This window comes from Xyrauchen texanus, chromosome 40 (genome assembly GCF_025860055.1).
Source record: "Xyrauchen texanus isolate HMW12.3.18 chromosome 40, RBS_HiC_50CHRs, whole genome shotgun sequence".
NCBI classification, from domain to species: Eukaryota; Metazoa; Chordata; class Actinopteri; order Cypriniformes; family Catostomidae; genus Xyrauchen; species Xyrauchen texanus.
Genome location: NC_068315.1, coordinates 8,127,525 through 8,153,956, shown reverse-complemented (window position 1 = coordinate 8,153,956; position 26,432 = coordinate 8,127,525). Strand labels below are relative to the sequence as shown.

At 37.1% G+C, this 26,432-nt stretch overlaps 1 protein-coding gene across 1 annotated transcript in view; it reads right to left on the bottom strand.

The window, feature by feature from the left end:
- The window catches only part of LOC127633564 (serine/threonine-protein kinase LMTK1-like), a 62,576-nt gene extending 39,481 nt beyond the window's left edge, over positions 1 to 23,095 (bottom strand). The window contains exon 1 of the mRNA XM_052112753.1: positions 22,884 to 23,095. Coding sequence (XP_051968713.1) covers positions 22,884 to 22,965 — 82 coding nt within the window. The 5' untranslated portion in view covers positions 22,966 to 23,095. The remainder of the gene's footprint in view (positions 1 to 22,883) is intronic.
- Positions 23,096 to 26,432: the final 3,337 nt, after the last annotated feature.

The following is a 26,432-nucleotide window of genomic DNA, read 5'->3' as shown; positions in this document are numbered from 1 at the left end:
TTTGGGGGGTTAACATCGACATGTATTTTGTTTTGTCAGGTTTGAAAGAGTATTGTATGCTCTCTTCTCAAGATACCATAACGCAGAGACAACCCCATTACAATTGCATCAATATGACTTATTAAGCTACATTTCTAATAATAAATGCAATAATTGTTATTGTACATGTAATTATGCAACTAAGTATTAGGTAAATGAGCAAATATTGACTCATAAAGGCAGAGGAAAAGGGTGCACTTCATTATATTCACAATGGTATTAGGTACAGAATAGAGGTCCAACCTGTTTCACCAAGGTCCACTCGTCTAGAGATTTCTGGCCTCACTCCTGCTTTGCGGAGTTATGCAAATGACTATGTACTGCTCATAACTTTACTTTTTGCTGATTTTATTTACGCCTCTGTTGTTGCATTTGTTGTAAATTGCCTTATTTGTCATTTTATGATTATTCATTATGAATAAAAGCCATTATATTGTCTTTACAGAGATTATTTATTGTTGCCTCTATTAAGGGGTCTGTGGAGGCATGTTGGAGCCCAGAGCAGCCTCATATATCGCCTGTTGGATGGGACGGTAATTGTGCAGCAGTGGAAAATGCCGGTGCTCTCGACAGCCAGTCCATCCCTGTGACCAACCACCGATATACAGTTCTTGTCACACTCTTAAATAATGTCATTAATGAAGTCAACATGAAACCAGAATTGACCTTATTTATTAATGCAAGTTCCTGGTCTTGAAAGATTGATTTAGATGGCCAGTTGAAGAAGTGAAGCATATTAGTTATTTCTATAAAAGGATTCAATTACTGAAAATACATTATCTTTACAGCACAACGCGATTCTAGGCAAATAACTATTTTGGGCTTGTTTTGTCAGACCATGTTGCTTGTTTTTCGAGATTTGGCAGCACTGGACGGAGAAGCAGTTTGTGAAAATGTGATTAATAAACTGAAGCCTAATATTGATGAGCCGACAGATTGTTAGAACAGAAGGTGAATGGAGAGACAGGTGGAGGGGTCGGAGAGGTCAAGCTGGAATTCAGCCCGTGCCAGACAGGCTGTAAATGGACATAGACATAAAGCACATATGACTAAATAAATGCTCTCTCTGTCAGATTGAAACCAAATACAGCCTGCTCCAGCCTGACCCATGACAACAGCTTCATAAGAGACAAGAACCAGCTTTAGACGTGTCCAGAATTAATCCTTTATAAACGACAGTTCACTCAATGGTTATCGACCCAAGGAAGGTACTTCCAGTCACACCTCCTATCTACTTGAATAGAGAAAGGCTGAAATTTCTCCAAAACTGAATGGCGAAATTTAATTTAAAAAATGTGCCAAATCACCCAAATTATCTGACCAAAAATGTGTTTGGTGTAAACAGCCCCTTATGATACTCATTCTTAACATTGTGTTGGCAATCTAATCAAATATTGTAAATCAAACATATAAACCAATAGGTTTAAAATCTCTGCTTGGTGCTTTACTTCAAGCAGTAATACAATTTTCAGGCCCAGCCAGGGTCGGTGCTTACTGTCTCTTTTGAGCATTATTAACATGCTGTGTCACAGTATTTAGTCTCTATGGCAACTCTCCAAAAACTCTTACTGTTTGTGTCAAATTTGATCCACCATAGGAAATGAATAGGTGAAACAATACCACAGAGCATTTTTTCTTTATTTGTCAAATTAAAATCTATAACTTAAACACAAAACTTTAAAATCATTGTTTTTATCATGTCTAAAAATATATTCTATTCATAGCTTGTGATAATATCTAGAAACTAAGTTTGTTACAACATTTGCTTAACAAGATCAGTGAATGCATGGAGCACTGAAGCCGTCTATTGGCCATAGATGTCATTTCACGTAATTATTATTTTTATTCTCGCAGATGTTACCAGAGACCCCCAATGCATGACAAATTTGGATGTTTTGACAAGCTTTCAATTGATTGAAATTAGGGGATTTTTTATATTTTTAAAGATAACAAAAATATGCTAATTTTATAGTAATTTAGAGGTAAATAAGGTCATAGAATCACAAAAGAAATGCATGCGGGGGTGGGGGTGGGGGGGGGGGGTCTAATTTGACTCTAACAGATGAACGGAGTTCTATACTGATAAATGTACATGAAATTAGTTAATGACATTAGGCTAATGACATTAGTTGAGTCAATGTTACTGGCTAAATGTCGGGGAATGCTGAAACAAATGGTTTATTATAGTTGTCTAAGCATGTAGGGGAAAGTATTAGTATAGTTTCAAATTGAAAAAGTTATAAAATTCAGGTTTAAGGGTTTGAATATTTTTTCTAAGAGCTGCATGTGACTATTCATGCTTTGCGTGCACACACACACACACACACACACACACACACACACACAGTTGTGTTTCCATGTTTTATGGGGACTTTCCATAGACATAATGGTTTTTATACTGTACAAACTTTATATTCTATCCCCTAAACCTAACCCTACCCCTAAACCTAACCCTCACAGAAAACTTTCTGCATTTTACATTTTCAAAAAACATAATTTAGTATGATTTATAAGCTGTTTTCCTCATGGGGACCGACAAAATGTCCCCACAAGGTCAAACATTTTGGGTTTTACTATCCTTATGGGGACATTTGGTCCCCACAAAGTGATAAATACACGCTCACACACACACACACACACACACACACACACACACACTTAAGCATGCCAGTTAGCACAGTGGTTCTCAACCAGGGGGTCGGGACCCACTAGGGGGTCTCAGCACACTTCCAGGGGGGCCTCAAGATCTCTTAAAATTATTTGAAATATAATAGATTATTATAATATTTCTATCATTATTATAATTCAACTTATTGAAAATGCTCAAATTGTATAACTCCCTTCAACAGCTTGCTTTTTATGAAGAATATACAGTTCTAGACATTTCTAGAATAGCAAGTTTTAAGGAAATATCTTATAATAGATATATCTTATAATATAAATATCTAATAGCCTACATGGGGGGCCTTTGGATATTTTCTCCGACAATGGGTGGCCTTGGAGTCAAACAGGTTGAGAATTACTGAGATTAGCTATGCAGCGGCAGTGAAGTCTGTGCCCCGTGGTGACCCTGTCTTCATTAATACTTGTAGTTCTTATAGACATGCTGGGCTCACAAATGCAGGGATTATGAAACTCCCAGTGAAATATGCCACCCTCAATGAAAAACCTTCATTACAAGCACATAGTAAAGTCAATCCTTTTTTTTAAATGCTTCACTTCACCACTGCTTTGCAATTGTAATGTACACCTGCACGCTTTGCTCTCATCCAAACAGCTAAAATATCAGTCTTTCCTGTGAAACAACGCAGACATTTTAAAAATAATGTATTAATATATCTCCATAAATTATGCTGTGTTTTATCCAAATTTGAAGGTGTGATTTCCCTGCTTGATATCTCTGACATGTGACCATAAAGCATTCCATTGCCTGACACTCAGATGACACCTAATAAAAGAAACAAAATGGCAATTCTACAAATGCTTTACTAAGGAGCAAGTATTTTAACATCACCTTTAAATAGAAATATTTAAAACAGCATTAATAGTTTACATTCTGTGAAGGATCTATACTGTAGAAGCAATCTAACAAAGAATCTAGCACAAACAGACAGTTTAAATATACTGTACCAATGCTTTTATTATAATAGAAAACAACACTGAACAGTTTACTTGCAGTTTAGTTGTGTCAAGTCAAATACGAAGGCATTAATCCTACTTTAAAAAAAAAAAAAAAAAACAACTCTGACCCACATACTGATGGCCTGTTTTTTACAGTCACCACCAGTTACTGTGACACATTTTTACAGCAGGGACACAGATTGGCTTACTTCAGCATTGCTGGAGTCAGATACAAACCAAAGGCATGTGTACTGTATCTGTCAAACCGGTAGCTTGTGTTCTGCTGCTAAATGCACATCTCAATGACCTGTCTGTCCTTCCCCTTTCCCCTGATACCGCTGCACCTACTTTAAAATACAGATCATTTATTGTAGTAGTTGACACGGAGTCAACTTTATGATAGAATGCGAGGGAAAGAGAAAGAAGCATTTATCAATCCTTTACCCCCACAAACTACACTTCCTCTATCTGGGGATTAAAGCATACTGTATGTCATTTTCTTAACAGGTCTCTATTTTGTTAAGATTTAAACTACAGTGTCTGGTCTTTACTTTTTATAAGGTTGATTTAAAGATAATGTGTTCTCTCAAAAGCTACTCTACAGCTTGTATTTGATGTAGAGTATCTCTTGATTAGTTCTCAGCAGTGAGGGCTTAAATTGAACAGGATGGCTTATATGGATACACGTTTCTCCTTAAATCTAGATCCTTCTTTTGGTCTATGTGTCAGATAAGACAAGTAATATTAACGTTATAGTTCACCCAAAAATACAATTTCTGTCATCATTTACGTACACTCATGTTGTTTCAAATCCATATGACTTTCTTGCTTCCATGGAATACAAAAGGAGATGTTAGGAAGATTGACAGCCTCAGTCAAATGTTAGATCTGAGCTGAGTAAAAAAGGTTTAAAGTTTAATGCCCCGAAAACTTGTAACAATATACAAGAAACCTTCAAATGTACCGCACTACTTCCATTGGCAGATTTTATGACACCTGTGAACAACCTTGCATGTAGGAAATTGCCTTTTGCGATATTTGACTGCAAATGACTACAGTATACACTAAGGTTCTTCAATAGTCCTATTTATATTTGTGCATGTATTTTGTCCCAAATATATTCCAAACGTACTCTTGAAGCCAACTACTCTTTTCATAATGTCTGGATTAATGCTTGGATAATATAACACAAGGTACTGTGATACAAAGACACATGGAAAAGTGCACATTAAGAATAACATTGAACAGAAAAAATGATGCATAGTCTAATATTACAAATAATTGATAAGAAAACAGACTCACGGTCTTACTTTATTGAAATTATTCCAATACTTGTTGTATTTAAGTAACTTTAAGAACAATAACAACATCAATGCTAATAGGTATGGGCGGACTGGGACTAAAAAGTAAGACCTAGAGTGGCCCACGAAACACGGCCCGCAACACACCACACCATAACACACCATCTCATTGTTTTAATTTTCTAGCTCAATATATAATTTTTGTGTTTAAAAAAAAAAAAAGACATTTCTATTCACTGCTATGACAATGGGCCCCAACAATGCAAAAATTGTTATGACTTTAAAACATACATTTTAAAACTGGATTTTAAAGAAAAAATTAAGCACATTATAGCTCAGACAAATAACATGTCTAAACTTTTTTTCCCCAACATACAGATATTAGTTAATATGAGGTTGTGGAAAAACAAGTATAATAATAATAATAATAATAAATATATATATATATAAGTTACAGTATATAAAGTTATAAAACATTATAAAATTGTGTTTAAAATAGTTAGATGAAGAAAGTGTCACACAGCAGGACACCGATGACCATGCTTAAAAATTCATGTCAATTACTCACAAAACTACACAAATTTGCATGCTGAAAAAAACGAAACAAAAGATCTCCATATCTTTATAGTTGATTACATTTGTTTTTTCAGCATGCAAATTTGTGTAGTTTTGTGTATCTGTATAGAAACAAAATGTTCATAGTTGTTTGAATAAATAAAACAGGCTACTAATATTAAAAGAACTAATACAATATATATTCAGAATATATATGTGTGACTCTTTTAATAATAATAATATTAATATTTATAGCAGCAGCATTATAAAATTGTCATTACATTGAGAGCCGTGGTCCTTGACTTTGCATTGTTGACATAATTTGGCCCTTGGGGAAAACTATCTGGGGAACCCTGATATATATTTTACATACTTATTGCAGTATTGTTCCATACAATGAAAGTGAATGGTGACTGAGGCTGTCAGACCCTAAAATTAAGGTAAATGATGACAGATATTTGGATGAACTACCCCTTCATGGTTCCTGAGTAAACTAGGAACCTTAGGCAAGCTGGGAAAAAAAATGTCTCCATGTATCATTGTATATCTCTAAGCTACAGTATTGATTAATTGATCTGTCTGACTGATTAAATGCTTTCTATTTAGCGGTGGGTCTCCGTTAAATGTTTCAGCACTAAAATGCAGGCCAACAGGTGTCCCGTATGGCATGACTTCATTTCAGCCAAAATACAGGATGTCCTGACTAATATGGGACAGTTTGCAACACAACTGTAACTTCCAAAATTGATAATGTTAATATCTTGTCATTTTTCTATTAAAGTACATTTATCTTGTTTTAAGGATGTTTATATTTTTTACTGTTAATCGAGATTAAAAAATACTGAGTACGAAAATGATTCTTATACAGTATGGTCCTTGCTCGCCATGTCCATTTATTATTAGAGCTGTTGATTTAACGCGTTAATTCAGTGCAATTAATTTTACAAAAAATAACGGCTTTTTCAGCAAATATTTGTATATGCGTTTAATCGCGCTTAATTAATCGAGACACCATGTAATTAATTTGATTAAAAAATTGAGTGATTGACCGCCCTATTTATTATTATTAATAATAATAGTGTTATTAAAAGGCATCGTCACTTATCCCATTGTGTGTTTTTAAAATCCTCCACAAGGGGTGAATATCGTTTCATAAAACAACCATCTGTGTGTGCAACAGTATATTGTTCATGAAGTGAAAGGTCACTCGCTGATTCAGCCTTCCTGTGCAGTTTCAGCACTGGAATGTCTACCAAATGAAGCACATCCCAAGATGCACACACATGCATACCGCTGAGCCTCATTGTTCACAGTAAAAAGCCATTCTAATCAATAACCCCCCTCAATTCAGCATGTTTACATGATGCCTGTGACAGGAATAGCAACTCTGTACGTTCACCTGCGGTGAGGACACATCAGACAGCCACTAAAAGAGTCTGTGATGGATTGAGAAATACAAAATCAATAGAATAAAGCTCACAAATGATTCAGTCACATTGCTCTGTCTTTCCATTCTCCATCCATTTCATAGCTCTATCCCTGCTGAACAAAAAAAGTATAGTTTAAACTAGCCTATTCTTGCTTGCTGGTCTAAGCTGGTCTTCCAGCCTGGTCAAAATCTGCAGTTAGCTGATTTTTGGGCACTTGCCAGCTTGTTCAAGGTGGGACACCAAACAAGCTAGCACCAGCAAACCAGCTTAGGCTGGTTTGAGATGTTATATTTTTCAGCTGCCTTGCTGTCAGTGTCAATTTCCAACATAGGTAGCTGCGTTTTAAGGGGTCTAAGGAGACAACATTCAAATGAATTTGATTTTTTTTTTTCAGACAGTTCTCATCTGTGCACATCGTTAGTGCCTGCACCTGCCGTTGACTGGACTAAAACAGTATCACAAAGCAGTCGTAGTGTGAATGTTTCGAATGCGTCCATATTCGCTCCAGGTCAAAAGAATAACATTTTGAAGGCTGAGCAATCTGCCCTGTATGAGATGACCCTGAACGCAGTAAAACAAGAATACAGAGGCATTAGGCCATGTCCACACTATTCCGTGTTCATTTAAAAAACTTGTGATCTCAAAACACTCTTTTTGGTGGAGGAAAATGCCATTTCAGTGTGGATGAGAGGCATAAACAAATCAAAAGAAAACACATTAGTGTGTACATAGTCCTAGAATTTGGCCAAAAGAAGGAAACTTAGGCTATGTCCAAACTCCATACTAATAAGTTTCTGTATCAAAACGGATTTTGCTACGTTTACATCTCTCATCTCTACTGGAACTGCCCTGAAAACTGAGACCTTGGAAAATGCTCTCCATAACCATGCATTTTGGAAACGATGATATAAGCAAACTGAAAGTGGACTTTTCAAACATAAACAGATTTGTTTGGACGTGGCCTTAAAAGGGCTTTTTGAGCAGTCTTTTTGAACAAGGAGTGCGACTATTGGACATATACATATATATTTGATCAGAAGAAAAATCCCAAAATTTGTACACAACAGTATAACTCACTGAAGAGATTGTAAGTACATCCCTCACAGCCTCATTGTCATTCCCATCAAAAAGATGGTGTTATTTTGAATAAGGTCCATGATGCCTTAAAATGCAGCCAAAGTAGGCAGCTCACTATGATTTGGAACAGAGCCTTTTTACATCTCTCCATCTATCTAGCTCTTTTTTTATCTGATCATCTCCACCTTTGTAGTGGGAATCAGCTGCTGTGCCCTTGGGAATCTACATCCCTCATTCATCATCTGATCCTGGTGGAGACACACCACATCATCTCCTCTAATAGATGCAGATCTCTGCGTAGTTATGTGCAACTCGAGTTGCGTAACCTCCACTAAAAACAAACTCTGCCTGGCATGTTTTTGATGTCTTTCCACGACTCCTGTCTGCTTTGGGTCAGGAGACTCACATCCTGAGAGGTTCCTCATACTTTGAGGGCAAGAACATGACATTAAAGTTTAAACACGCACATGAGTGAAGCAGATAATGGAACTATGTAAAAGGGTTCCTGAGAGCTTCTGCAGAAAGAATCAGGCTTGATAAAAGAATGATGAAGAAGTAAAAGGAGGGCAATGGACTATAGAATTAAATTAAGCCACAGAATCTCTGAGATAGACTCAAAATTTTCACAAATTTGTGCAGCGGAAATGTTCTGGTATAGTAGCATTTCTCAGCGTACTAAAGCAAAATGACTGAAAGCTTAAAATTAAGAACTCCTCCCCGCACTCATCTGGATACTACTGTAAATATTTTTTAATGATGTTGGTTTCTTGCCAGTTGAGAAAAAACATTATTACCCCTAAAATTTTTAATAATTCTGTTCCAAGGTGTTGCTAGGAAGGGTAGAGTCACATTGGATAACCACCTCATGGTCGCTATAATGTGGTTCACTCTTGGTGGTGTGTGTGTTGAGTTGTGCATGGATGCTGCGGAGAATAGCGTGAAGCCTCCACATGCGTTATGTCTCCGCGGTAACGCGCTTAACAAGACACGTGATAAGATGCACGGATTGACGGTCTCGGACGCGGAGGCAACTGAGATTCTTCCTCTGCCATCCAGATTGAGGTGAATTGGGAATTGGACTTTCCAAATTAGGGAGAAAAGGGGAGAGAAAAAAAGAAGTGTATCAAGTGTTTTAAATGGGTCATATCTGGAGAAATCTTCATTAATCTGGATACATTTGAAAACATATTTTTTTCTGTCCACAGTGGCGTTTTCAAGCATTTTCCAAAATGAACACTTAAATCCCCTTACTGCACATACAAATAAACGCTGTTGCATGTAAGGTCTGAAATGCAATTGGCCTTGTGTTTTGTTGGCAGACACCAATTCTGTGTAAACTTCCCGCTGCCTTTGAAGGAATGCAATTTGAATGCTGTACAGTGTATCATTTGTCTTTAACAACACTATCACAGTTAATTTCAGGCACAACAGCATGGCTACACCATGGTCCGCCATCTTGATTGTTTTAGTTAAATGGATCACATGATGGCATCACATGACAACAAATACATCATTGTTTTCAGATATATCCATTTTCACACAAACATTACACAGACGGCATTTTAAAATTTATCCAATTGGCAAAGTGTTTTCAAAAAGTTTAGTTTTTGCTAACAAAAATGCTGTCTCAGTGTGGACAGAAGGTCAAAACATAGAGAAATAGATGTGTTTTCAAGCGGTAATGTATTAGTGTGGACGTGGCCTCTATTTTCAACATACTATAAAATAATTCTGTGACTTTCCGAAATTCAAACTTCCTCCCCAGATCCGAGATTAAAGAACAAAGTTTATAAAGAGGCTGTTATTGAAGGATGGAGCTAGTATTTTGAACCCAATAGCAAACACAGAGCATGTATATACTGTAAGCACACAAAAGTAGTGTATTTCATATGCAATTATAAAAAGAAAAATGTACAACGTATGTTATTACCCCTTAAGAATAAATGACAGGATATTACAGGGCAACAAATTCGTCCTCTATTATTTTTTGTTTCCGAGACATATTAGGCATTTTTTTGTGAAGACAATCACTAAACAAACCATTAAGGAGAAATTTCAAATACTAGTGATAGACAGATTGATCAGCTAGTAGAAATATCCCAAATTAAAACACCAGCATGTCGACTTATTCAGGCAGTGCCTCTTAATCTTTTAAAGCCTGTTTTGGCCTTCTTACAGTTTTCATGGATATTGATGGCCAAAATGTGATCATGCATTGAGGTCTGAAAGCTTAAGTGTGCTCACACTGTGCCATGGATGCTGAAGAGGGATTGCCATGGAGACAGGGAGGCTAGATATGTTTAATTAATTTCGGTGCACATACCATGATGTGGGATTTGAAGGTCAGGGCTGGATATGCGTTCAATTATCCATAACTAGCAGGTTCTGTTCTGATGAATTTTGGTCTGCAACAGTGAAAGACATCTAGAATGTTTGAGGTTGAGTGATCAGTGCAGCAGCTTTACATAATCATTCTCTCTTTATTTTTCAGAACAAATGTACCAACAGTATACAAACACATGCACACACATGAAAGGTATAGTTAACCCAAAAATGCTGATTCTTTCATCTTTCATTTTCATCTCAAACTGTATTTGTAGGATAATGCTAATTATCTGGATTCAGTCCTAAATGCAAATGTAGAACTCAACATGATCTTTCGTTTAGTTATTTTTGGTGCATTTGACTGCATTTGTTTGCCTGTTCCCTCTTATTCTGTTCTGCCAGTGAGTGGTATTTAGAGAAGACATTTTCTTTAGAGGGCTTGTTGACTGCAGGGTACTTTAAGGCATATCTGTGTGTTCATGTGAACTGATGGGGAAGAGATGTAAATATTTAATGGACAAATGTTTGCATCATTAGGGAAAAATGAAAAAATGAATGAATCTCATGATCACTATACCTATTCTCACTCACTCGTTTTTCTGCCTTAATGTCAGTCAATTCATTTGTGTCCATCTAGGCAATAAGTTAATAATAGTGTGGTCAAGTCCTTTCAGAATGATCATATTTACAAGTTGAATGGCATCACAAAGTTGTAATTACTGGTTGGAAACTGTATTATCTTTATGCACAGACTTTCCGAGATGAGGGCATGCCAATTTAAGAATCTAGAGGAAGAAAATTTATATTGATCACAAGTTGTAATTGTGAATGTTTATGGTAAAGTTTACTTTGTACAGATTTTGTGTACTGTTGATGAATGCAACACAAGCACCAAAGCGCAGCTCCTGTTGGCATCAGTGGGCAAAAAAAAAAAAACATCTCTAAAACTGTTAGTGATCAGCTATAAATCAGTAAAAAATCTGACAACAACTGTATTATAAATGTTGCTAGCTCAAATCACACACACATTAAAAAAAAAACTAAAAAACAATATCCTTCTCCTTCTATTGTCACTGACCATACTTTCTCAGGATTTTCCTTGCTCTTTTGAAAAGAGATAATAACAACATAATTCAGAGATTCCTCCCCAGTTAGCCCATTTAATGTTCAATACAAGTAGAGCTCAAGCGACAGCATTTGCGTCAGAATGTTGAGTACTTGCTTGAACTAATGTTATAAATGCAGCACTGTCCCGATCGGGCAAGTGACAATCCTAGCAACTGGCCCGAATCTCTCAGACTGGCCCCAGGCCATGGGGCAGTCCTTCTTGTCAAGCCCTGGGTTATACGTTAACACATGCACATGTAACATGCATTACATTCCAAATTAGGTTTCAATAAATAACAATTAATATTTTTCACGCATATGTTAATCTTGGAATTCTTGGTTTATGTTAATATATATATATACAGTATATATACATATATATATATAATATTGTTCATTGTTAGTTCATGTTAGTTCTTAATGATGTAACATCACTAATTTTTTATATAAACATATTAGTGTATGTAGAAATTGACATATAGCCTAACATGATTAAAAAAGGTGTAAAAATATTATTCATTTTCATGTTAATTAAATGTGTAATGTTAATGTATAAACACAACACAAACGTATTTTTACAAGTTACCGATACTTTTAATAAAAATGAATAAAAAAATACTTCCATGGATAGACTACCTAAATGTAAATATTATCATGCACTTTCTCAACTACTCCTAAACTAATTTGTCTTAACTGAATAGTAAAAAATGTCCTCTTTGCTCTCTTTCTCATGTTGTCTTCAGCGGTGATCGAAATTTCAGTACAAAAGGAAGAATTTATTTATTTGTTGCAAATATCCCTCCATGTTGTTATAATTTGCAATCATTATAGGGCTTAAATGAACTTTTTCTTGCTTCAAACAATGCATTTGTGAGTAGGGTTGTTTTTTACAACTCTACCAACAGGATATTTAAAATATCTTCTTCACTATTCTTAATAATGTTATTCTGGGTGATGTGAGAACATTTACAGTTTTATTCTTTCATTTTCTTTCTACCAGCCAATGATGATTCTGAGAAAATGTGGCCACAGCCTGTTATTGTTGCTATAGTAATAAACGCAACTTCCAAGGGAGTCTGATTGACAGGTGCAATGCAAGCTTTTATTTCAGATTTGTTGTTAGATTTGTGGTTATTTTTCGCCTTCCAGCATGTTGGAATGTTCTACATTTTAAGTGATTTTGCTGTGTAATCCATCTGTATTTTCAGGTTCACTGCAGTCTGGAGTGAGCGCGACAGGAAGCAACTATTCTCAACCACTCACTGAGGGCAATCTGTCCTTTTACAGCTGTGACCTCCCTTGAAGTCCAGAGAGGATTAAACTGAGAGAAGGAGGGGGTTATAGTGGGTAGTGACCCATCTAGAGGGATTTGTTTAATATGTTTGCAAACCCGCTGTCAATTTCAGATGCATCAATGAAGTGGATTAGTTGTCGCAACATCTGCCTTAAACATAGATAACACAAATAACCCTTTAAATGCATTAAGTGGTTTGCAAAGGCCTCTGAACATTTCAATGATATTCAAACTATATGAAGTAAAATATGAGGATTCTCCCCAATATTGCCCCAAAAGGGGCCATAACAATAAGCCTTGTAAAGATTATGGTAAGATTTAAACTTATGGTGATACTAGGAAAGAGGGAATAGCAGGTTTTCTATGACTGTGGGAACCACATGTTCACACTGGGAGTGTAATTTTAGGTGGGAAAAATACAATGCATAACAATGAATGTCAAGACAAAACAAAATCATTAAATCTAATGCATCTGTTTCTAGGTCTATTCAAATGTTATACATACATACAGTAGGTTGTTGAACTGGAGACTATTGCTAAGATTATCCTGCATCACACCTATCTAAAAAAAAAAAAAATTTGTTCTAGGTCACATCCTCCTTTTCTCTCAGACTGAATAGATCCACTTTTCAAGTCCCTGAAATAGTCTAGCTTCTGTTTTGCACTCAGCCTTGTTTTCTGTCCTCAGAGCTTTAAACATTATGTGGTATTGCAGCAAAGGCATTCAAATTCATGTTCTAACACACACAAACACATTAAAATAACAAACACAGATAGGAAAACTCTCCCAAAAGTTTCAACATAAATTCAGCAAATGTTTGTCTCCTGTCATATGTCATTTGCATTATACTACACTGTTACACTAAACTGTCATGGACTGCCAACTGTAGCTCTGCTGGTAAAAGCATGAATAAGCCAATTTATGGGGTGAAATCATTTTCATTATGATGCTTCTTAATTAATAAAGGATCAATTACAGTGAGGGTTATTTATAAGGGAAATACTTAAATCAATATGTGTAACGATTGAGGACTGAGGCTGACAAAGGTTGAGGATCCAAGTGCAGTTAACTTTATTTAAACGAATGGAAACAAACAGAGATGAACAAACAAAACTACCACGATGGGCAAAAATGAAAACAAAACACAAAAACACTTGAACTGGGAACACAGGCAACAAAACACGAAAACACTGGAACTGGGAACACAGGCATGGGAACGAACATCACCCACATACAACCACGTTCACAAACAATCAACGAAAGACAGGGACTAAACCAAAACCAGGATATATATATACACATGAACATAGAACTAAGGGGCCAATGAACAAACAGAACACCAAACAAGATAACGAGGGAAGCAAATGGCAAACTTAACGAGGGCAGGTGAAAACAATGAACAGTGAACACGAGGGCTGACAGGAAGACTATGGAGGTACAAGGGTGACAAAAGTGAAAACTAAGGAATAACAAAAGTGACAAAATTACAAACAAAGGGCAACAGTGAGACAAGACAGGGTAACCGTTACAATATGCCATGTCCATTTATTTATTTATTTGCTAGGTAGACATGTAATACGCATGATAATGTACAGTCAGCCAGTCACCATTGCAAAATAAACCCAGACAGGGTGATCAGGACCACAACACAAATCAGATTCATTCTAAAGGGTTTATTTTTTCCCAAAATGACGACTGACTGTACATGATCCAGCCTGGTCTCATGAAATTAACGTGAACATGACAAAAATTTTGCAATTTAAAATATATGTGCTGTATAACACGTTTGACTGCAGGTTTCCAGTTGAATGTCCAGTTGGGGGCGCCAAAAGCAAGTAAAATAGTGTCGTATTCAGACGCGGTTTTAAGGTGAATTTCTTTTATGTTTTTTTTTTAACATACCTCCCTAACCTAAAACCTTTGCCTGGACCTAACCAATAGTGTTTTAAAATATAAATGAGATGTTTAAAAAAAAAAACATCCTGACCTTATCAATGCCTAAATCTAACCATTAGTGTTTTATAATGCAAAATGAAATGAAAAGCACATTTTCTGAAGTAACCACCTAATTTGGTGCTGATTCTACGACTCTGTAATGTCACATGTCAGCTTGAGTTCATGGCTGGACTAGAACCTCTAGGTCCTCCGACTCTAAAGGTGCGTACACACTGCCAGCGACATCGCGCGCAACAGCGACTCAATACCATTCATTTTCAATGCGAGCACAGCGACTTCCGGCGACACGAGCTGTCGCGACCGTTGGCACTAGATGTGGGCGTGTCCAGCGACGCGACAAAGTTGAGAAAAGTTCAACTTTGGAGCGACTAACGGAAGCGACAGCCAATAGGAGAGACGACGGAAGAGCTCACGTGATCCTTCTCTCTCTCTCTCAGTTCCTGCAGTAACGGAAAGATGGATGAAAGGCTAATTCTTGATGTTAGAAATTTTCCAGTGCTCTATGATATGTCTCTTCCCACGTACAAGGACATTTTTAAGAAAAATACTGCGTGGAAAGGTGTATCTGAGATCGCGGGGATTTTATGGACCGGCATTTGCATTTTCGCCGCAGATAAACAGCCGCTATGGCAAACAGCACGCCTTGTTTCTCATTCATCTTTGATTTAAAGCATTTTATGTACTGATTCCATTTATATTTAGTCTTTTCCCTCCAAAATGTTTGTTTTTAGTGGCAAGAAAAGAGATTCGCTGTCAACAGCAATGGAATGGCATCCGTGAATGTCATTTATAAACGTTACTAGGCAACCAGTAGTGGGAACGCCCACTAGCGACTTCACCGCCAGCCACTGGCGACCTGCAGCGATAAAGTCGCTGGCAGTGTGTACACACCTTAAGTCGGATGCCCTATCAGGTGAGCGAGTGTAAATGTAGGTCAGTCTGTAATATAAGCATCAAAAGATGTGTTTGAGTAAAAGTGTGTCGATATTGTAATTTAAAATTGGCTAATTCATTATAAATGTAATTTCTAAATTTAGTAATTAATTTGGTAATTTATAATTAATTTGTACTGTAGTGTTTTATTTCACACAGAGTAGTAGCAATACTTAAACAGTTAAAAATGCTTTACAATACGTTTTACCTTGTTGTATTTGCCTTACAGTGAGTATTTGTTTATGAAAGTTAGGTTGGGAGTGGGACGGCATTTGCGCTCGAGTCTTGCTCTCTTCTTTGATGTGCACCGAGTGGATAGGTGCTGCTGTTACTGCTGTTTGTCCGGTACTTCTAATAAAGAAGATAAGTTGAATTACACCATTGTAACCCGTGTTTATTTTATGTCATTCACGCCTACGAAGACTGGAGAGTTCAACGACGCAGAGTCACAAAATAAGGGTTGCAATATCATAAAATAGCAATTTTTGAGTAATAGAGAGAACAATAATTATTTATAAAGTCATAGCGATTTATGTCATGATTTGAGTGAAAGTGAATAAAACACACAGTTGTTGTTGGGCCTCTAGTGTTCATTTCAACTGGAAACTGGAGGGAATTGTAAGTGGAAACACATTTAACAAGCTTTCCAAAAATGTATTAAGAGTCATGATTTTACTATGAGGCAAGGTTGCCATTATCTTGCTTATTAATAGGTGGCTACTTGCCAAATAAAAAAATACATAGATATGAAATATTTTTTGATATTTGCGTCGAAAGGTGTCAGTTGAGGTGTTTTTGGGCATCTGGTAAGGATGCCCCCTGGCCGCCTCCCTAGGGAGGTGTTTCAAGCACGTCCAGCTGGGAGGAGGCTTCGGGGAAGACCCAGGATTAGGTGGAGAGATTACATCTCCACACTGGCCTGGGAACGCCTCGGGGTCCCCCAGTTAGAGCTGGTTAATGTGGCTCGGGATAGGGAAGTCTGGGGTCCCCTGCTGGAGCAGTAGTTGCCCCCGCGACCCGACTTCGGATAAGCGGTTGAAGATGGATGGATGGATTGTGAAATATTGAATTGTATTAGCTTACTTGTAGATTATCTCAAGTTTCTACCAAGAAACTAGCACACTCGTATAGGAAAACGATAGCCAGGGACAATGGTCAATAATACCCTTTTGAGGTAATTATACAAACATATTAGACAGCAGAATGCCATGACTAACCAATCAGAATCAAGTATTCAAGAGAAGATAGGGGAAGGAATATAAGAGAGTGAGAGAGAGCATGAGAAACACAGACAAAAAGAGATGATGATGGTGGCCTCTCTTTTATAGCTGCTTTCGTCTTGTTCTTGCCAATAAGATTGATTATTCTCCACCATCTCCTGTGCACTCCAACATACTTGCTTTCCCTCTCTCCATAAACACACTAACACACTAAAGTAGTCCTCTAGCAACAGCACAGGCCATTAGCAACAGCCCCTCTTCCAATCAAAGCAACTTGTTTGTAGATTGGACCTGAAACTCAAGGAACAATAACCTTAAAATAAAGATAAAAAACCAAAGAGGCCGAAAACAAACATTGTGTAAGGTCGCCTGATGAAAGAATGGAGATGTGTAAAATGACAAAGCTTGGAGCCAAAGTGTAGGTGTGGAGAGCTTTGCTTTAAATAGAACTGCTGTGAGCAAATGTATCATGAAAGAAACAGAAAGCTTGTTGAAGCATGTACTAGACAAGCAAACAGTGTCAAGCGGCATATACATTCAGTAGTGCCCAGATGTAGTTGAGCATGGCACTAGCAACACTAAGGTGATGGGTTTGAATCCTAGGGAACACATAATATAATACTTTGAATGCACTGTATGTTACTTTGCATAAAGGTGCATGCATTTGGCAGACACTCTTATCCAAAGCCACTTACAGTGCATTTCATGTATACATTGTATTTAACGTATGCTTTTCATGTTGCTATAAGCTGTAAATGGTGCTGTGAGACTTAGTCAAATAAAGACAGTTAAAAAAATCTAAAATATGATTAATGATAGGTGTTTCTTGAACTTATGTCACATGACATCATCATCCCATGTCTTGTGTTTCATGTCCTTTCTTTGTGTGAGCGCGCAGGTCCGGTTGTGAGTTATCGCCATGCGATCTTTAGTGATGTAACAGTCCTGTCATTCTGTCAGGTTGGGTGTTTTTCTGACAGGACCATGACATCATCATTCCCTGTTTGTCTTGTGTTTCGTATACATTCTTTGTGCAAGCGCACAGGTCCGGTTGTGTGTTACCGCCGTGCACTCTTCGGTTGGTCTTGTTCATGTCCGGAGCATGGTGTCTGGATCCTGACTTTCTGTCTAGTTTGGTTTCGACCTGTGTCGGGATCTAGACACTCATGCTCCATGTTCTGTTTGTTTTAATTCTAATTCTGTTGACATTTCTCCCTCATGTGTTTCAGGTGCTGATTGTTTCCATGGGAACACTGATCATGCCAACTTTCAGCTAGCAAGTGGCACCTCACCCTTGTTTGTTCCTACTTATTTTAATCCCCTCATGCGTCATGATCTTGGCTGGATTTTTGGATGTAGTTTGTTGTAGTTTATTGTGAGTTATCATTATAGAAAACTGTTTAGTGTGAAGTAAATGATCTCACTCTCTCTCTGCCTAGTTGGTCCTGTCTCGTGTATCTGTTTGGTTGCCCATCTCTGCCTGCATGTCAGGAGTGTGATTGCCTTCCAGTTTACTGTATGCTTGTTATCTGTGCTCATAAATCTTCAACAGAGGATTCCTGATCTCTGCCTGCATGTCAGAAGAGCGATTGCTACTACGCTTTAACGGCGGATTGCAACTGAATCTCCTCTTGACAACCACGTGGCACATGCATCCACAAGCTTTTCCCCCTGCTAATGGTTCTCCATGCCGGGTTCTCCATTCTTCGCCAGCGCAGTTTAAGTTTTTGAACTGTTCCTCTGCTCTTGGGTCTCGCTCTGATTGTCTAGACTGTGACAATAGATTTTAAGTTTTCTTTGTTATAAGAAAGTCTCAAATACGAAATAACAAAACTTTTTTACCTGGTCTTCATTTATTTCTGGTACTTTTCAAATGGCTTTTATGTACAGATTTGACTGATTTAGCCTTGTCTCAAACCCAGAATTTAAAAATCCATCATAAAAAACTACAACAACAAAACAAACTCCATTGTAAAAATACCATTTTTCACGTTTCAATTTTTCAAATACAATCATTACACTTTGAAAGGTTTACTCCTAATGAAATTAATTGTGATTTTGCTCTTTTTTTTTATATGTATCAAATCATGACCACTCACATGAAATGAGTACTCTAGTCATATCAGTAACCTTATAAAAGTGGTTTTATTCTACATGGGAAGGGACACCCTCATGGGGGCTGCCATTTTACAATCACATGATCAGCTGAAAATTACTCGCTTAAAGGTTCTGTAAGTGATATTAGCATTCTGAAGCTTTCGTGTGACTGAAAGCGCCCTCAAATGACAGACATTATGAATCATAGCCTCAGTGATTCGCTTCAAATACGACACTGTGAAAATGAGCAAAATGAATGACAGGTGAAAAGAGTCAATATCCTTGGTCAGCTGTCACAGAGACTGGTGAGAAATCTCAGGACAAATGATTTCTATACATTTTTCAAAACTTCCAACTGTCCCTCAATTGTAGCATCATTAACACAACACCAAATACTTTAGGCCCTATTTTTTTTTTTTTTTTTTTTTAAAGTTAGTTTACGTCTTTACCAAATCAACAAAAGTGTCAGTGAAGAGCATGCTTGAGAAGAAATATGAAACGATTGAACAGAAAGAAAATTCAAGGTAAATATCACTTGTGAGTGGAATGGTTTTATTGGGAGTAAATTCCAAGCTGTTTTTTTGCTAAATCACAAAAAAAAAAAATTATATTATTTAATTGTGTGTATTCAGGATACTTAAAATGTTAGCTATGAAATTAGCCTAAGCGGATTAGCCTTAACAAAAGGAGCCGGCCATTTTATTTAAACATGTTATTTCCATCACCATCATTTCCACCATACAGAATTTGAGATGTGATGGAAATAACACTGTGGTGGTAATTTTCATTAATTTCTGAATAAATGACAAAGACTGTATAAATCTCCTGTGGTGCGTACATACACTGTTGGACATTGCTGACTAATATAAAAAAATAATGAATTGTTAGAGTGGGACATTTTAGAAGTCTGGAATCCTAAAAGTGCCCAAAGTTCACATGCTGTTTTCATCAATAGTAATTCTATTAATTTAGTCAACTTGCTCTATATAAACCACAACGCTACCTCACAATGATCTATGCCAGCTTGTTTCCATTACAACTAATGCAGTTCCCCTGCCCTTTACTGTGATTCATGCATCCGGTAACATCAATGTCCTTCATAAACACATCTCATCACTGATATGTCTCTTCTAACCATACAGCGAAAGCTTTATTTCTTTTCCCAGCTTTAGGTTTAAAAAATGTGTATAGGGTTCCTCAATTACCTTAATGTCCAATGTCAAATCTTGTCATTTCTTACTGTTCTGTAACACATGCACGCTCGAATATCTCAGAATGCTCACGATCAACAATAGGCCCCTGTAACATGTTCTTACCGGATTTCTGTAAGGATTTCTGTCTTGTGTACGGAGATCACAGTCAGGGAATAAACTGCATGAGGTCTTTCAGGAAAAGTCCAGTCATACAGGACACTCTGATTGTCTGGCTGTCAAGAAACTTGAGCTCTGGAGGCTGGTATGGGACGGCTGCCAAAAAGCACTACCAGCAATTACCCAACAAACACTGCTTCCAGAAAGGTGATGTCATCACTACCACCGCCAAGCCTCCCAGTCATTACAGTTTCTATATAACTATACTGGAAGTCACAGTAAATCTCAACATACTCCCTGAAACAACCCAACACTGCCAACCAAAGAGTCATCTGGTTCCAAACCTAGTTTATGAAAATGTGCCCCTCAAAATTGTACACTTTTCTGAAACTAATTAGCTTTTTTTAAATCACAGTACCATCCTGAACAGAAACTATTTTAGAACCCATTAAGATCACAATCCTGGTGTGGTGAAGATCAAAACGATGCTCTGTGCTGCATGATTCATGCTGATGAATCTCATGACTTTACTGAACCAATGTGAGTCATTAATCTTTGAGGTAAATACAACAACTAGGGCTATTCATTAGCAAATGAAGGAGTAAAAGGAAACCGTCTCCAGAAATTGCTATTTGCACAAGTTACTGCCCACACTGCAAAAATATTTTCTTTATCAGTAGGCTATTTTTCCTGTTTTCCAGTAGAAAATAAATAAATAATCAAAACACCCTTAAAACAAGATAAATGTACATGTTTTCAGAGAATACACTGTATCTGGAATTCATTTAATTACAGTTCTTTTAATCCCACTTGCTAATTGTTTTTCTTGTTTTAAGCATAAATCTAACAAAATGTAGAGTTTTATACCTAAAATGAAAAAATAACAATTTGCAATAGAGCAAATGTATTGTTTTAAATATGTTTAGGTATTTTTTACTGGAAAACAAGATTTGGGACTTTTTTCTTCCTAAGCAGTGCAATAAATTACTGCAGTGTGACTATGAACACAGTAAGAACACAATAATATGGGCAACATGTTATACTGCAAAGTTTAAAAAAACAATAATGAATCAGTTTCAATCAGGCTTCAGTGTTCAGTCTGAAACAATCCCAGCAGGAATACTAGGGCAGATTCTGTATCCTTTATCCTCAGTATCATTCTCAGGCTGTCCATGAAGTGGCCTTGTTCCATTCATCACCTTGACATACTGAGCCTGTTCCCCTGTTCATCACCTCTGACAGACACATTATTCGGGGGAGGGGAAAAGGCACACCACTCCAAATTGAAAATGTAAAATTGTAGAATTGTAGAATAGCAATTTATGAAAGTCAATACAGAACATAGTGCAAAAAAATGAAATTAGGCTTTAATTTAGGTAGTAATAAGCATAACAGGTCATTCTAAAAATAGAAGAACTGAATCACTGCTTAGGGGCTCCTGAACACAGGCCTGCAGACCCTCTTGGTAACCATAGGAACCATATGAGGCAACAAACACACAGCTGAGTATCACTTTATAGAGGAGGGAATACCATTCACCATTGCCAACAACCCACAAGATGGCTCATTTTCACACCATAGGGAGAAATTAAATGTAACTGAACTCTATCCGACAAAACATTTCAAAGTAGAACAAAAGCATGAGGTTGAAACATATTAAGATGCCTTAGTACATCCAAATTTTCTGTTTTAGAATGCAATTTTAAGTGGTAGCTGTGTGTTCTTGGTGTAAACAGCCCATTAAATCCATGTATTGACCTTGTCATTGACCCTAGGTTGGACTCCTGCTCATTCACCAGTCATTAAATTCCTAATTAGCCTCTAAGTGTACACACATACTTCTCTGGAGGTTGATAGTGCTCTGCTTGTCCAATCAGAAATGGCTACCAGTGTGTGACACTCCTGTTCTACCTGTTCCGTACAGGACATCAGACTGGTGTCTCCGGCATGGGAGGCGGGTGCGTTAACAAGGAGGCTAAAGGCTACAGCCTGTAGCATCAGTTGGCCACCGTTACACTCACCCCCCTAAACCTCACTGATATCCGGGTCACGGCACCATTGTGACGCTTCTGTTCTACCCGCTCTGTACCGGACTCGAACCAGGTCTTCGGCATGGGAGACGAGTGCGCTAACAAGGAGATTAAAGCCCCTAGCGTCAGTCGCTAGTGCACTTCTTGAATGTTCACATGTGCATCACTTTGCCAATATACATCACTTTACCTATACCTCACCTTTGGCACGTGAGTAAGTGGACGTATGGGGAGGTAAATTGAGACATTTTTTTTGTCCACAAAGTTCGATTTGTTGAGGTGCAAAGCAGAACGAAATGAAATTAGACCGATTCAAACGAAGAAAAAAAAAGCAAATTGAGAGTAATCTAAATTATTCTCTTTGTATTTGTAAAAAAAGAAGAAGTCTACATCTAGTATTTCATTTCGTGCAAACCCCAAACCATTAGATACAGAGATGCGCATTTTGCGCACACCGGAGATCTTCACCGAAACGATTTTCACAGAAAATCGAAGTGCATTCACTTTACTGTATTAGGTACTAAAAATATACAATATAGTTACGAATATATATGAGAAAAAATAACTGACATATCGAAACAACCTACCTGAGTCAAAATGAGAGCTCAGTGCAAAACTGGGGTTGAAAAACGACGCAGACATGATCACCAGTGCTAGAGAGGCTGACATGCTGAAGATAACGTAAAGTCCTTCATTAAAACAGGAACTTGTGTCTGATGTTAAATAAAAGTGCTTATTTTTTTGTTCAACGGTATCATTCCCTCGCTTTAAACCCTGCTTTCTTTGCCTCGGTGCGCTCCCTCATGTTATAGAGAGCTGAAAGGACGGATCAAGATTTGGTGGGTAAATCCACTGGCTATATGCGCGATAAATTAGTCCATCATCTTATCGATGTCTCTCAAGGCCATCCATGCAATGATCGTTTGCATCTTCTCTGGTCATTCTTTTCCAGAAGATCTCTGCGGAGGCACCGGTGAAGGTTCTTCTGATTAGTCTCTGCACCAAACAACGCGCAGGGTCTGGTGGAGCGTCCCAAGTGTTAGATTTGACAAGAAAAGCACAGGCAAATTCACAGGCATTTCTTTCAAAGGGTTTGCACCCTCAGTTTGTTTTAATCTCCAATCAAGCTATTTGTATGGAGCGCTTGTTAATAAGACTAATGGGAGCTGTCCAGTGCTGAAAGAGACAGCGCCATCTTGCTCAATACGAGTCCTCCACAGAATCACACAGGCTGAGTTCAGCTGGAATCCGCCGAGGGGAGGGGATTGCGCCAGAACCGCAGTTGTGATTGACGCTAACATTTAACGTACATACAGGCAAGATAAAAATGACCGGAAAAAAGAGACTCTGTACATTAGAGTTCACTGTACTTTGTTATGCCTCATAAGCTTAATACAAAACGGATATTTTCGACTCTTAAATCTGATTTGATGAGCTAGGTTTGAAGCTGATGTAAAATAAAACTGTGTGTTATCAATATTATTAACAATTTATCGAACATAAGTGGTTTATCAAGCAGACCACAGTCATTAGCCATATTTAAAATACATCAGATGCTATATAATTAATTTATGAGAGTAATGAATCGGTTTACACTGTCTTAAAAGAATATCCCTGGTTCAACAAACTCCGATTTTCCCTCATCCTGGAAGGCTGCAGTAGTGACCCCAATTTTAAAAACAGATGATAGAACAATCAAATCAAATTATAGACCCATTAGTATACTTCCAATCATTTCTAAAATTACAGAAATGGTTGTTTGTGATCAGCTAGTCTCTCATCTAAATGAAGGTGAATTTACTTTGCACCCAATGCAGTTTGGCTTCAGAAAGCATCACTCGACAGAAACAGCAAATTGTTTTTTTGTGGAACAAATCAAAAGTCTAATTGTATAAAAGGCGGTGTCAGTCGGAGCTGTGTTTTTAGATTTTAAGAAGGCATTTGATACCGTTAATCACAACGTTTTACTATCGAAACTTTCTAAATTTAATTTATCCATTAATACCATGACCTGGATGGAATCCTATTTGAAAAACAGAAAACAGTGTACAAGAGTGGGTGATAAGTGTTCCTCATTTGCAAACTGTATTTCAGGGGTCCCTCAAGGGTCTATTTTAGGACCTCTTTTATTTTGTATATATATAAATAATCTCCCAGAAGCATGTCCAGATGTTAACATCCAAATGTATGCTGATGACACTGTGATTTTTACCCACGCAAGATCTAAATAACACGCTGCAGCCAAACTGACAGCTTCGATGAGTAAGGTGTCGGATTGGCTGGCAAATTCATGTTTGACACTTAATCTAAGTAAAACAGTTTGCATGTATTTTACAGCGAGGAATATTAATTCAGTTAATCCTGATATTTTAATTAACGGTGAAGTAATTTCATCTGTGACACGTTATTTATTTAGGCATCATAACTGACACAAATTTGACCTTCAAAAAACAAGTTAGTAAGGTCATCAAGACTGTTAAATTTAATCTAAAACATTTTAAGAGTATCAGACATAATTTGTCATTGTCTGCTGCAAACCTTTTTGTACACACAATGATTTTTCCCCATTTCTCTTACTGTATAACAACCTGGTCACAGGCAGGATGACTACGCTCAGGCCTATTTATTCACTTTACAAACAAATTTTAAAAGTACTAGACAAAAAACCTAAGGATTATCATCATTGTAACATCCTGAAAAAATATAATCTTCTAAATTTTGATAATTTCTTATTTTATTCGGGCGCATGTCTAATGTTTAAAGTTATTCATGATCTTGCACCTACTCCTCTTAGAGGATGCATAGTATTCTCTGGCAGTGGCAGTGCCAGTAGAACTAGAGCATCAACTAGGGGTGATTTGGTACCGCATTTTAGAAAGACAACCTTTGGTCAATCCGCATTCTCTGTTAAAGTAGTGGGGAAGTGGAATTCAATACCCACAAACATTAGAAACTCAGGTTTCGCAGTATTTAAAGCCAGCCTTAAAGACACTCAGCGCAAGAGTGTCACCATTAATGATTGTATTGTATTTTCTGTATAATGTATTTGGTGTATACATCAAACCGTTTTTATCAAATTTGAATTGAGGGATAATATGTATTTTGTAAATGTATGTAGTGTATTTGTTGTTTAGTGGTTGCTTTGTGTCTTTTGTTATGGTTTTGTCTACCTGTCCAGGGACAACAGATGCAAATTAGCTGTTAGCTAACTCTGGAACAATTGTTTAAATTGTGCGCTGTCCCTGTCAAATAAACAGAAGAAAAAAAAAAAAAGAAAAGAAAAAAAACACAAGTTAAGCTCAATCAACAGCATTGTGGCATAATATTGATTACCACACAAGTAAAATTTTACTTACCCCTCCTTTTCTTAAAAAAAAAGAAAAATTCTGGGTTTGAGCAAGGCACTTACAATGGAGAATTGGGAAAACAAGACATACAATTTGTCAACTTCGTTGCCATGACAATGTGATGTCAACAAACCCTAAAATGACAAATTAAAAATAGCAATTTAAACAACTTTATAGCTCAAATAATATGAGTTTTAACAGAAGAATTAATGCAAATGCTTTAATAAAATTATAAGCTTCACATTTCTGCCATTAAACCCTCCAAATATTGGCCCCATTCACTTCCATTGTAAGTGCCTCACTTTTGCTCTTTTTAAATTAAAGAAGGGACAAGTCGAGTGGTAATCAACATTATACCACAACAGCAGTTGAATGAGCTTAACTTTCATTGAATCCGGAAAATTCCTTTAAGGCCCTGTCACACCAACGGCTAACATTTTGTTTGCAAACATTTAGACACCAGCAGTAACACTGGGGGTGGCGTTTCATGAAAATCTGAGGAAACTCAAGACTGCATGTAAAAAATGAATGAGAAGAATTCACAAAAGATCAGCAAATGAAGCTGCATTAACTACTCAATGATGATATAATGTAATAGGCCTTCTATATATTTGCAGTAGATAATGTGTAATTTGTAATGTTTACCTTTTCCATCTATGGTGCTAATGTGTACACAGCCATCATAATGTTGTAATTTATGATGACCCTGCTACTACTGCAAAGATGGATGTCAATGGCAGTAAGTAGTTTAGCAGTCGGTAAGAGGTTTTCTTGAAAGTTCGCCCTAGA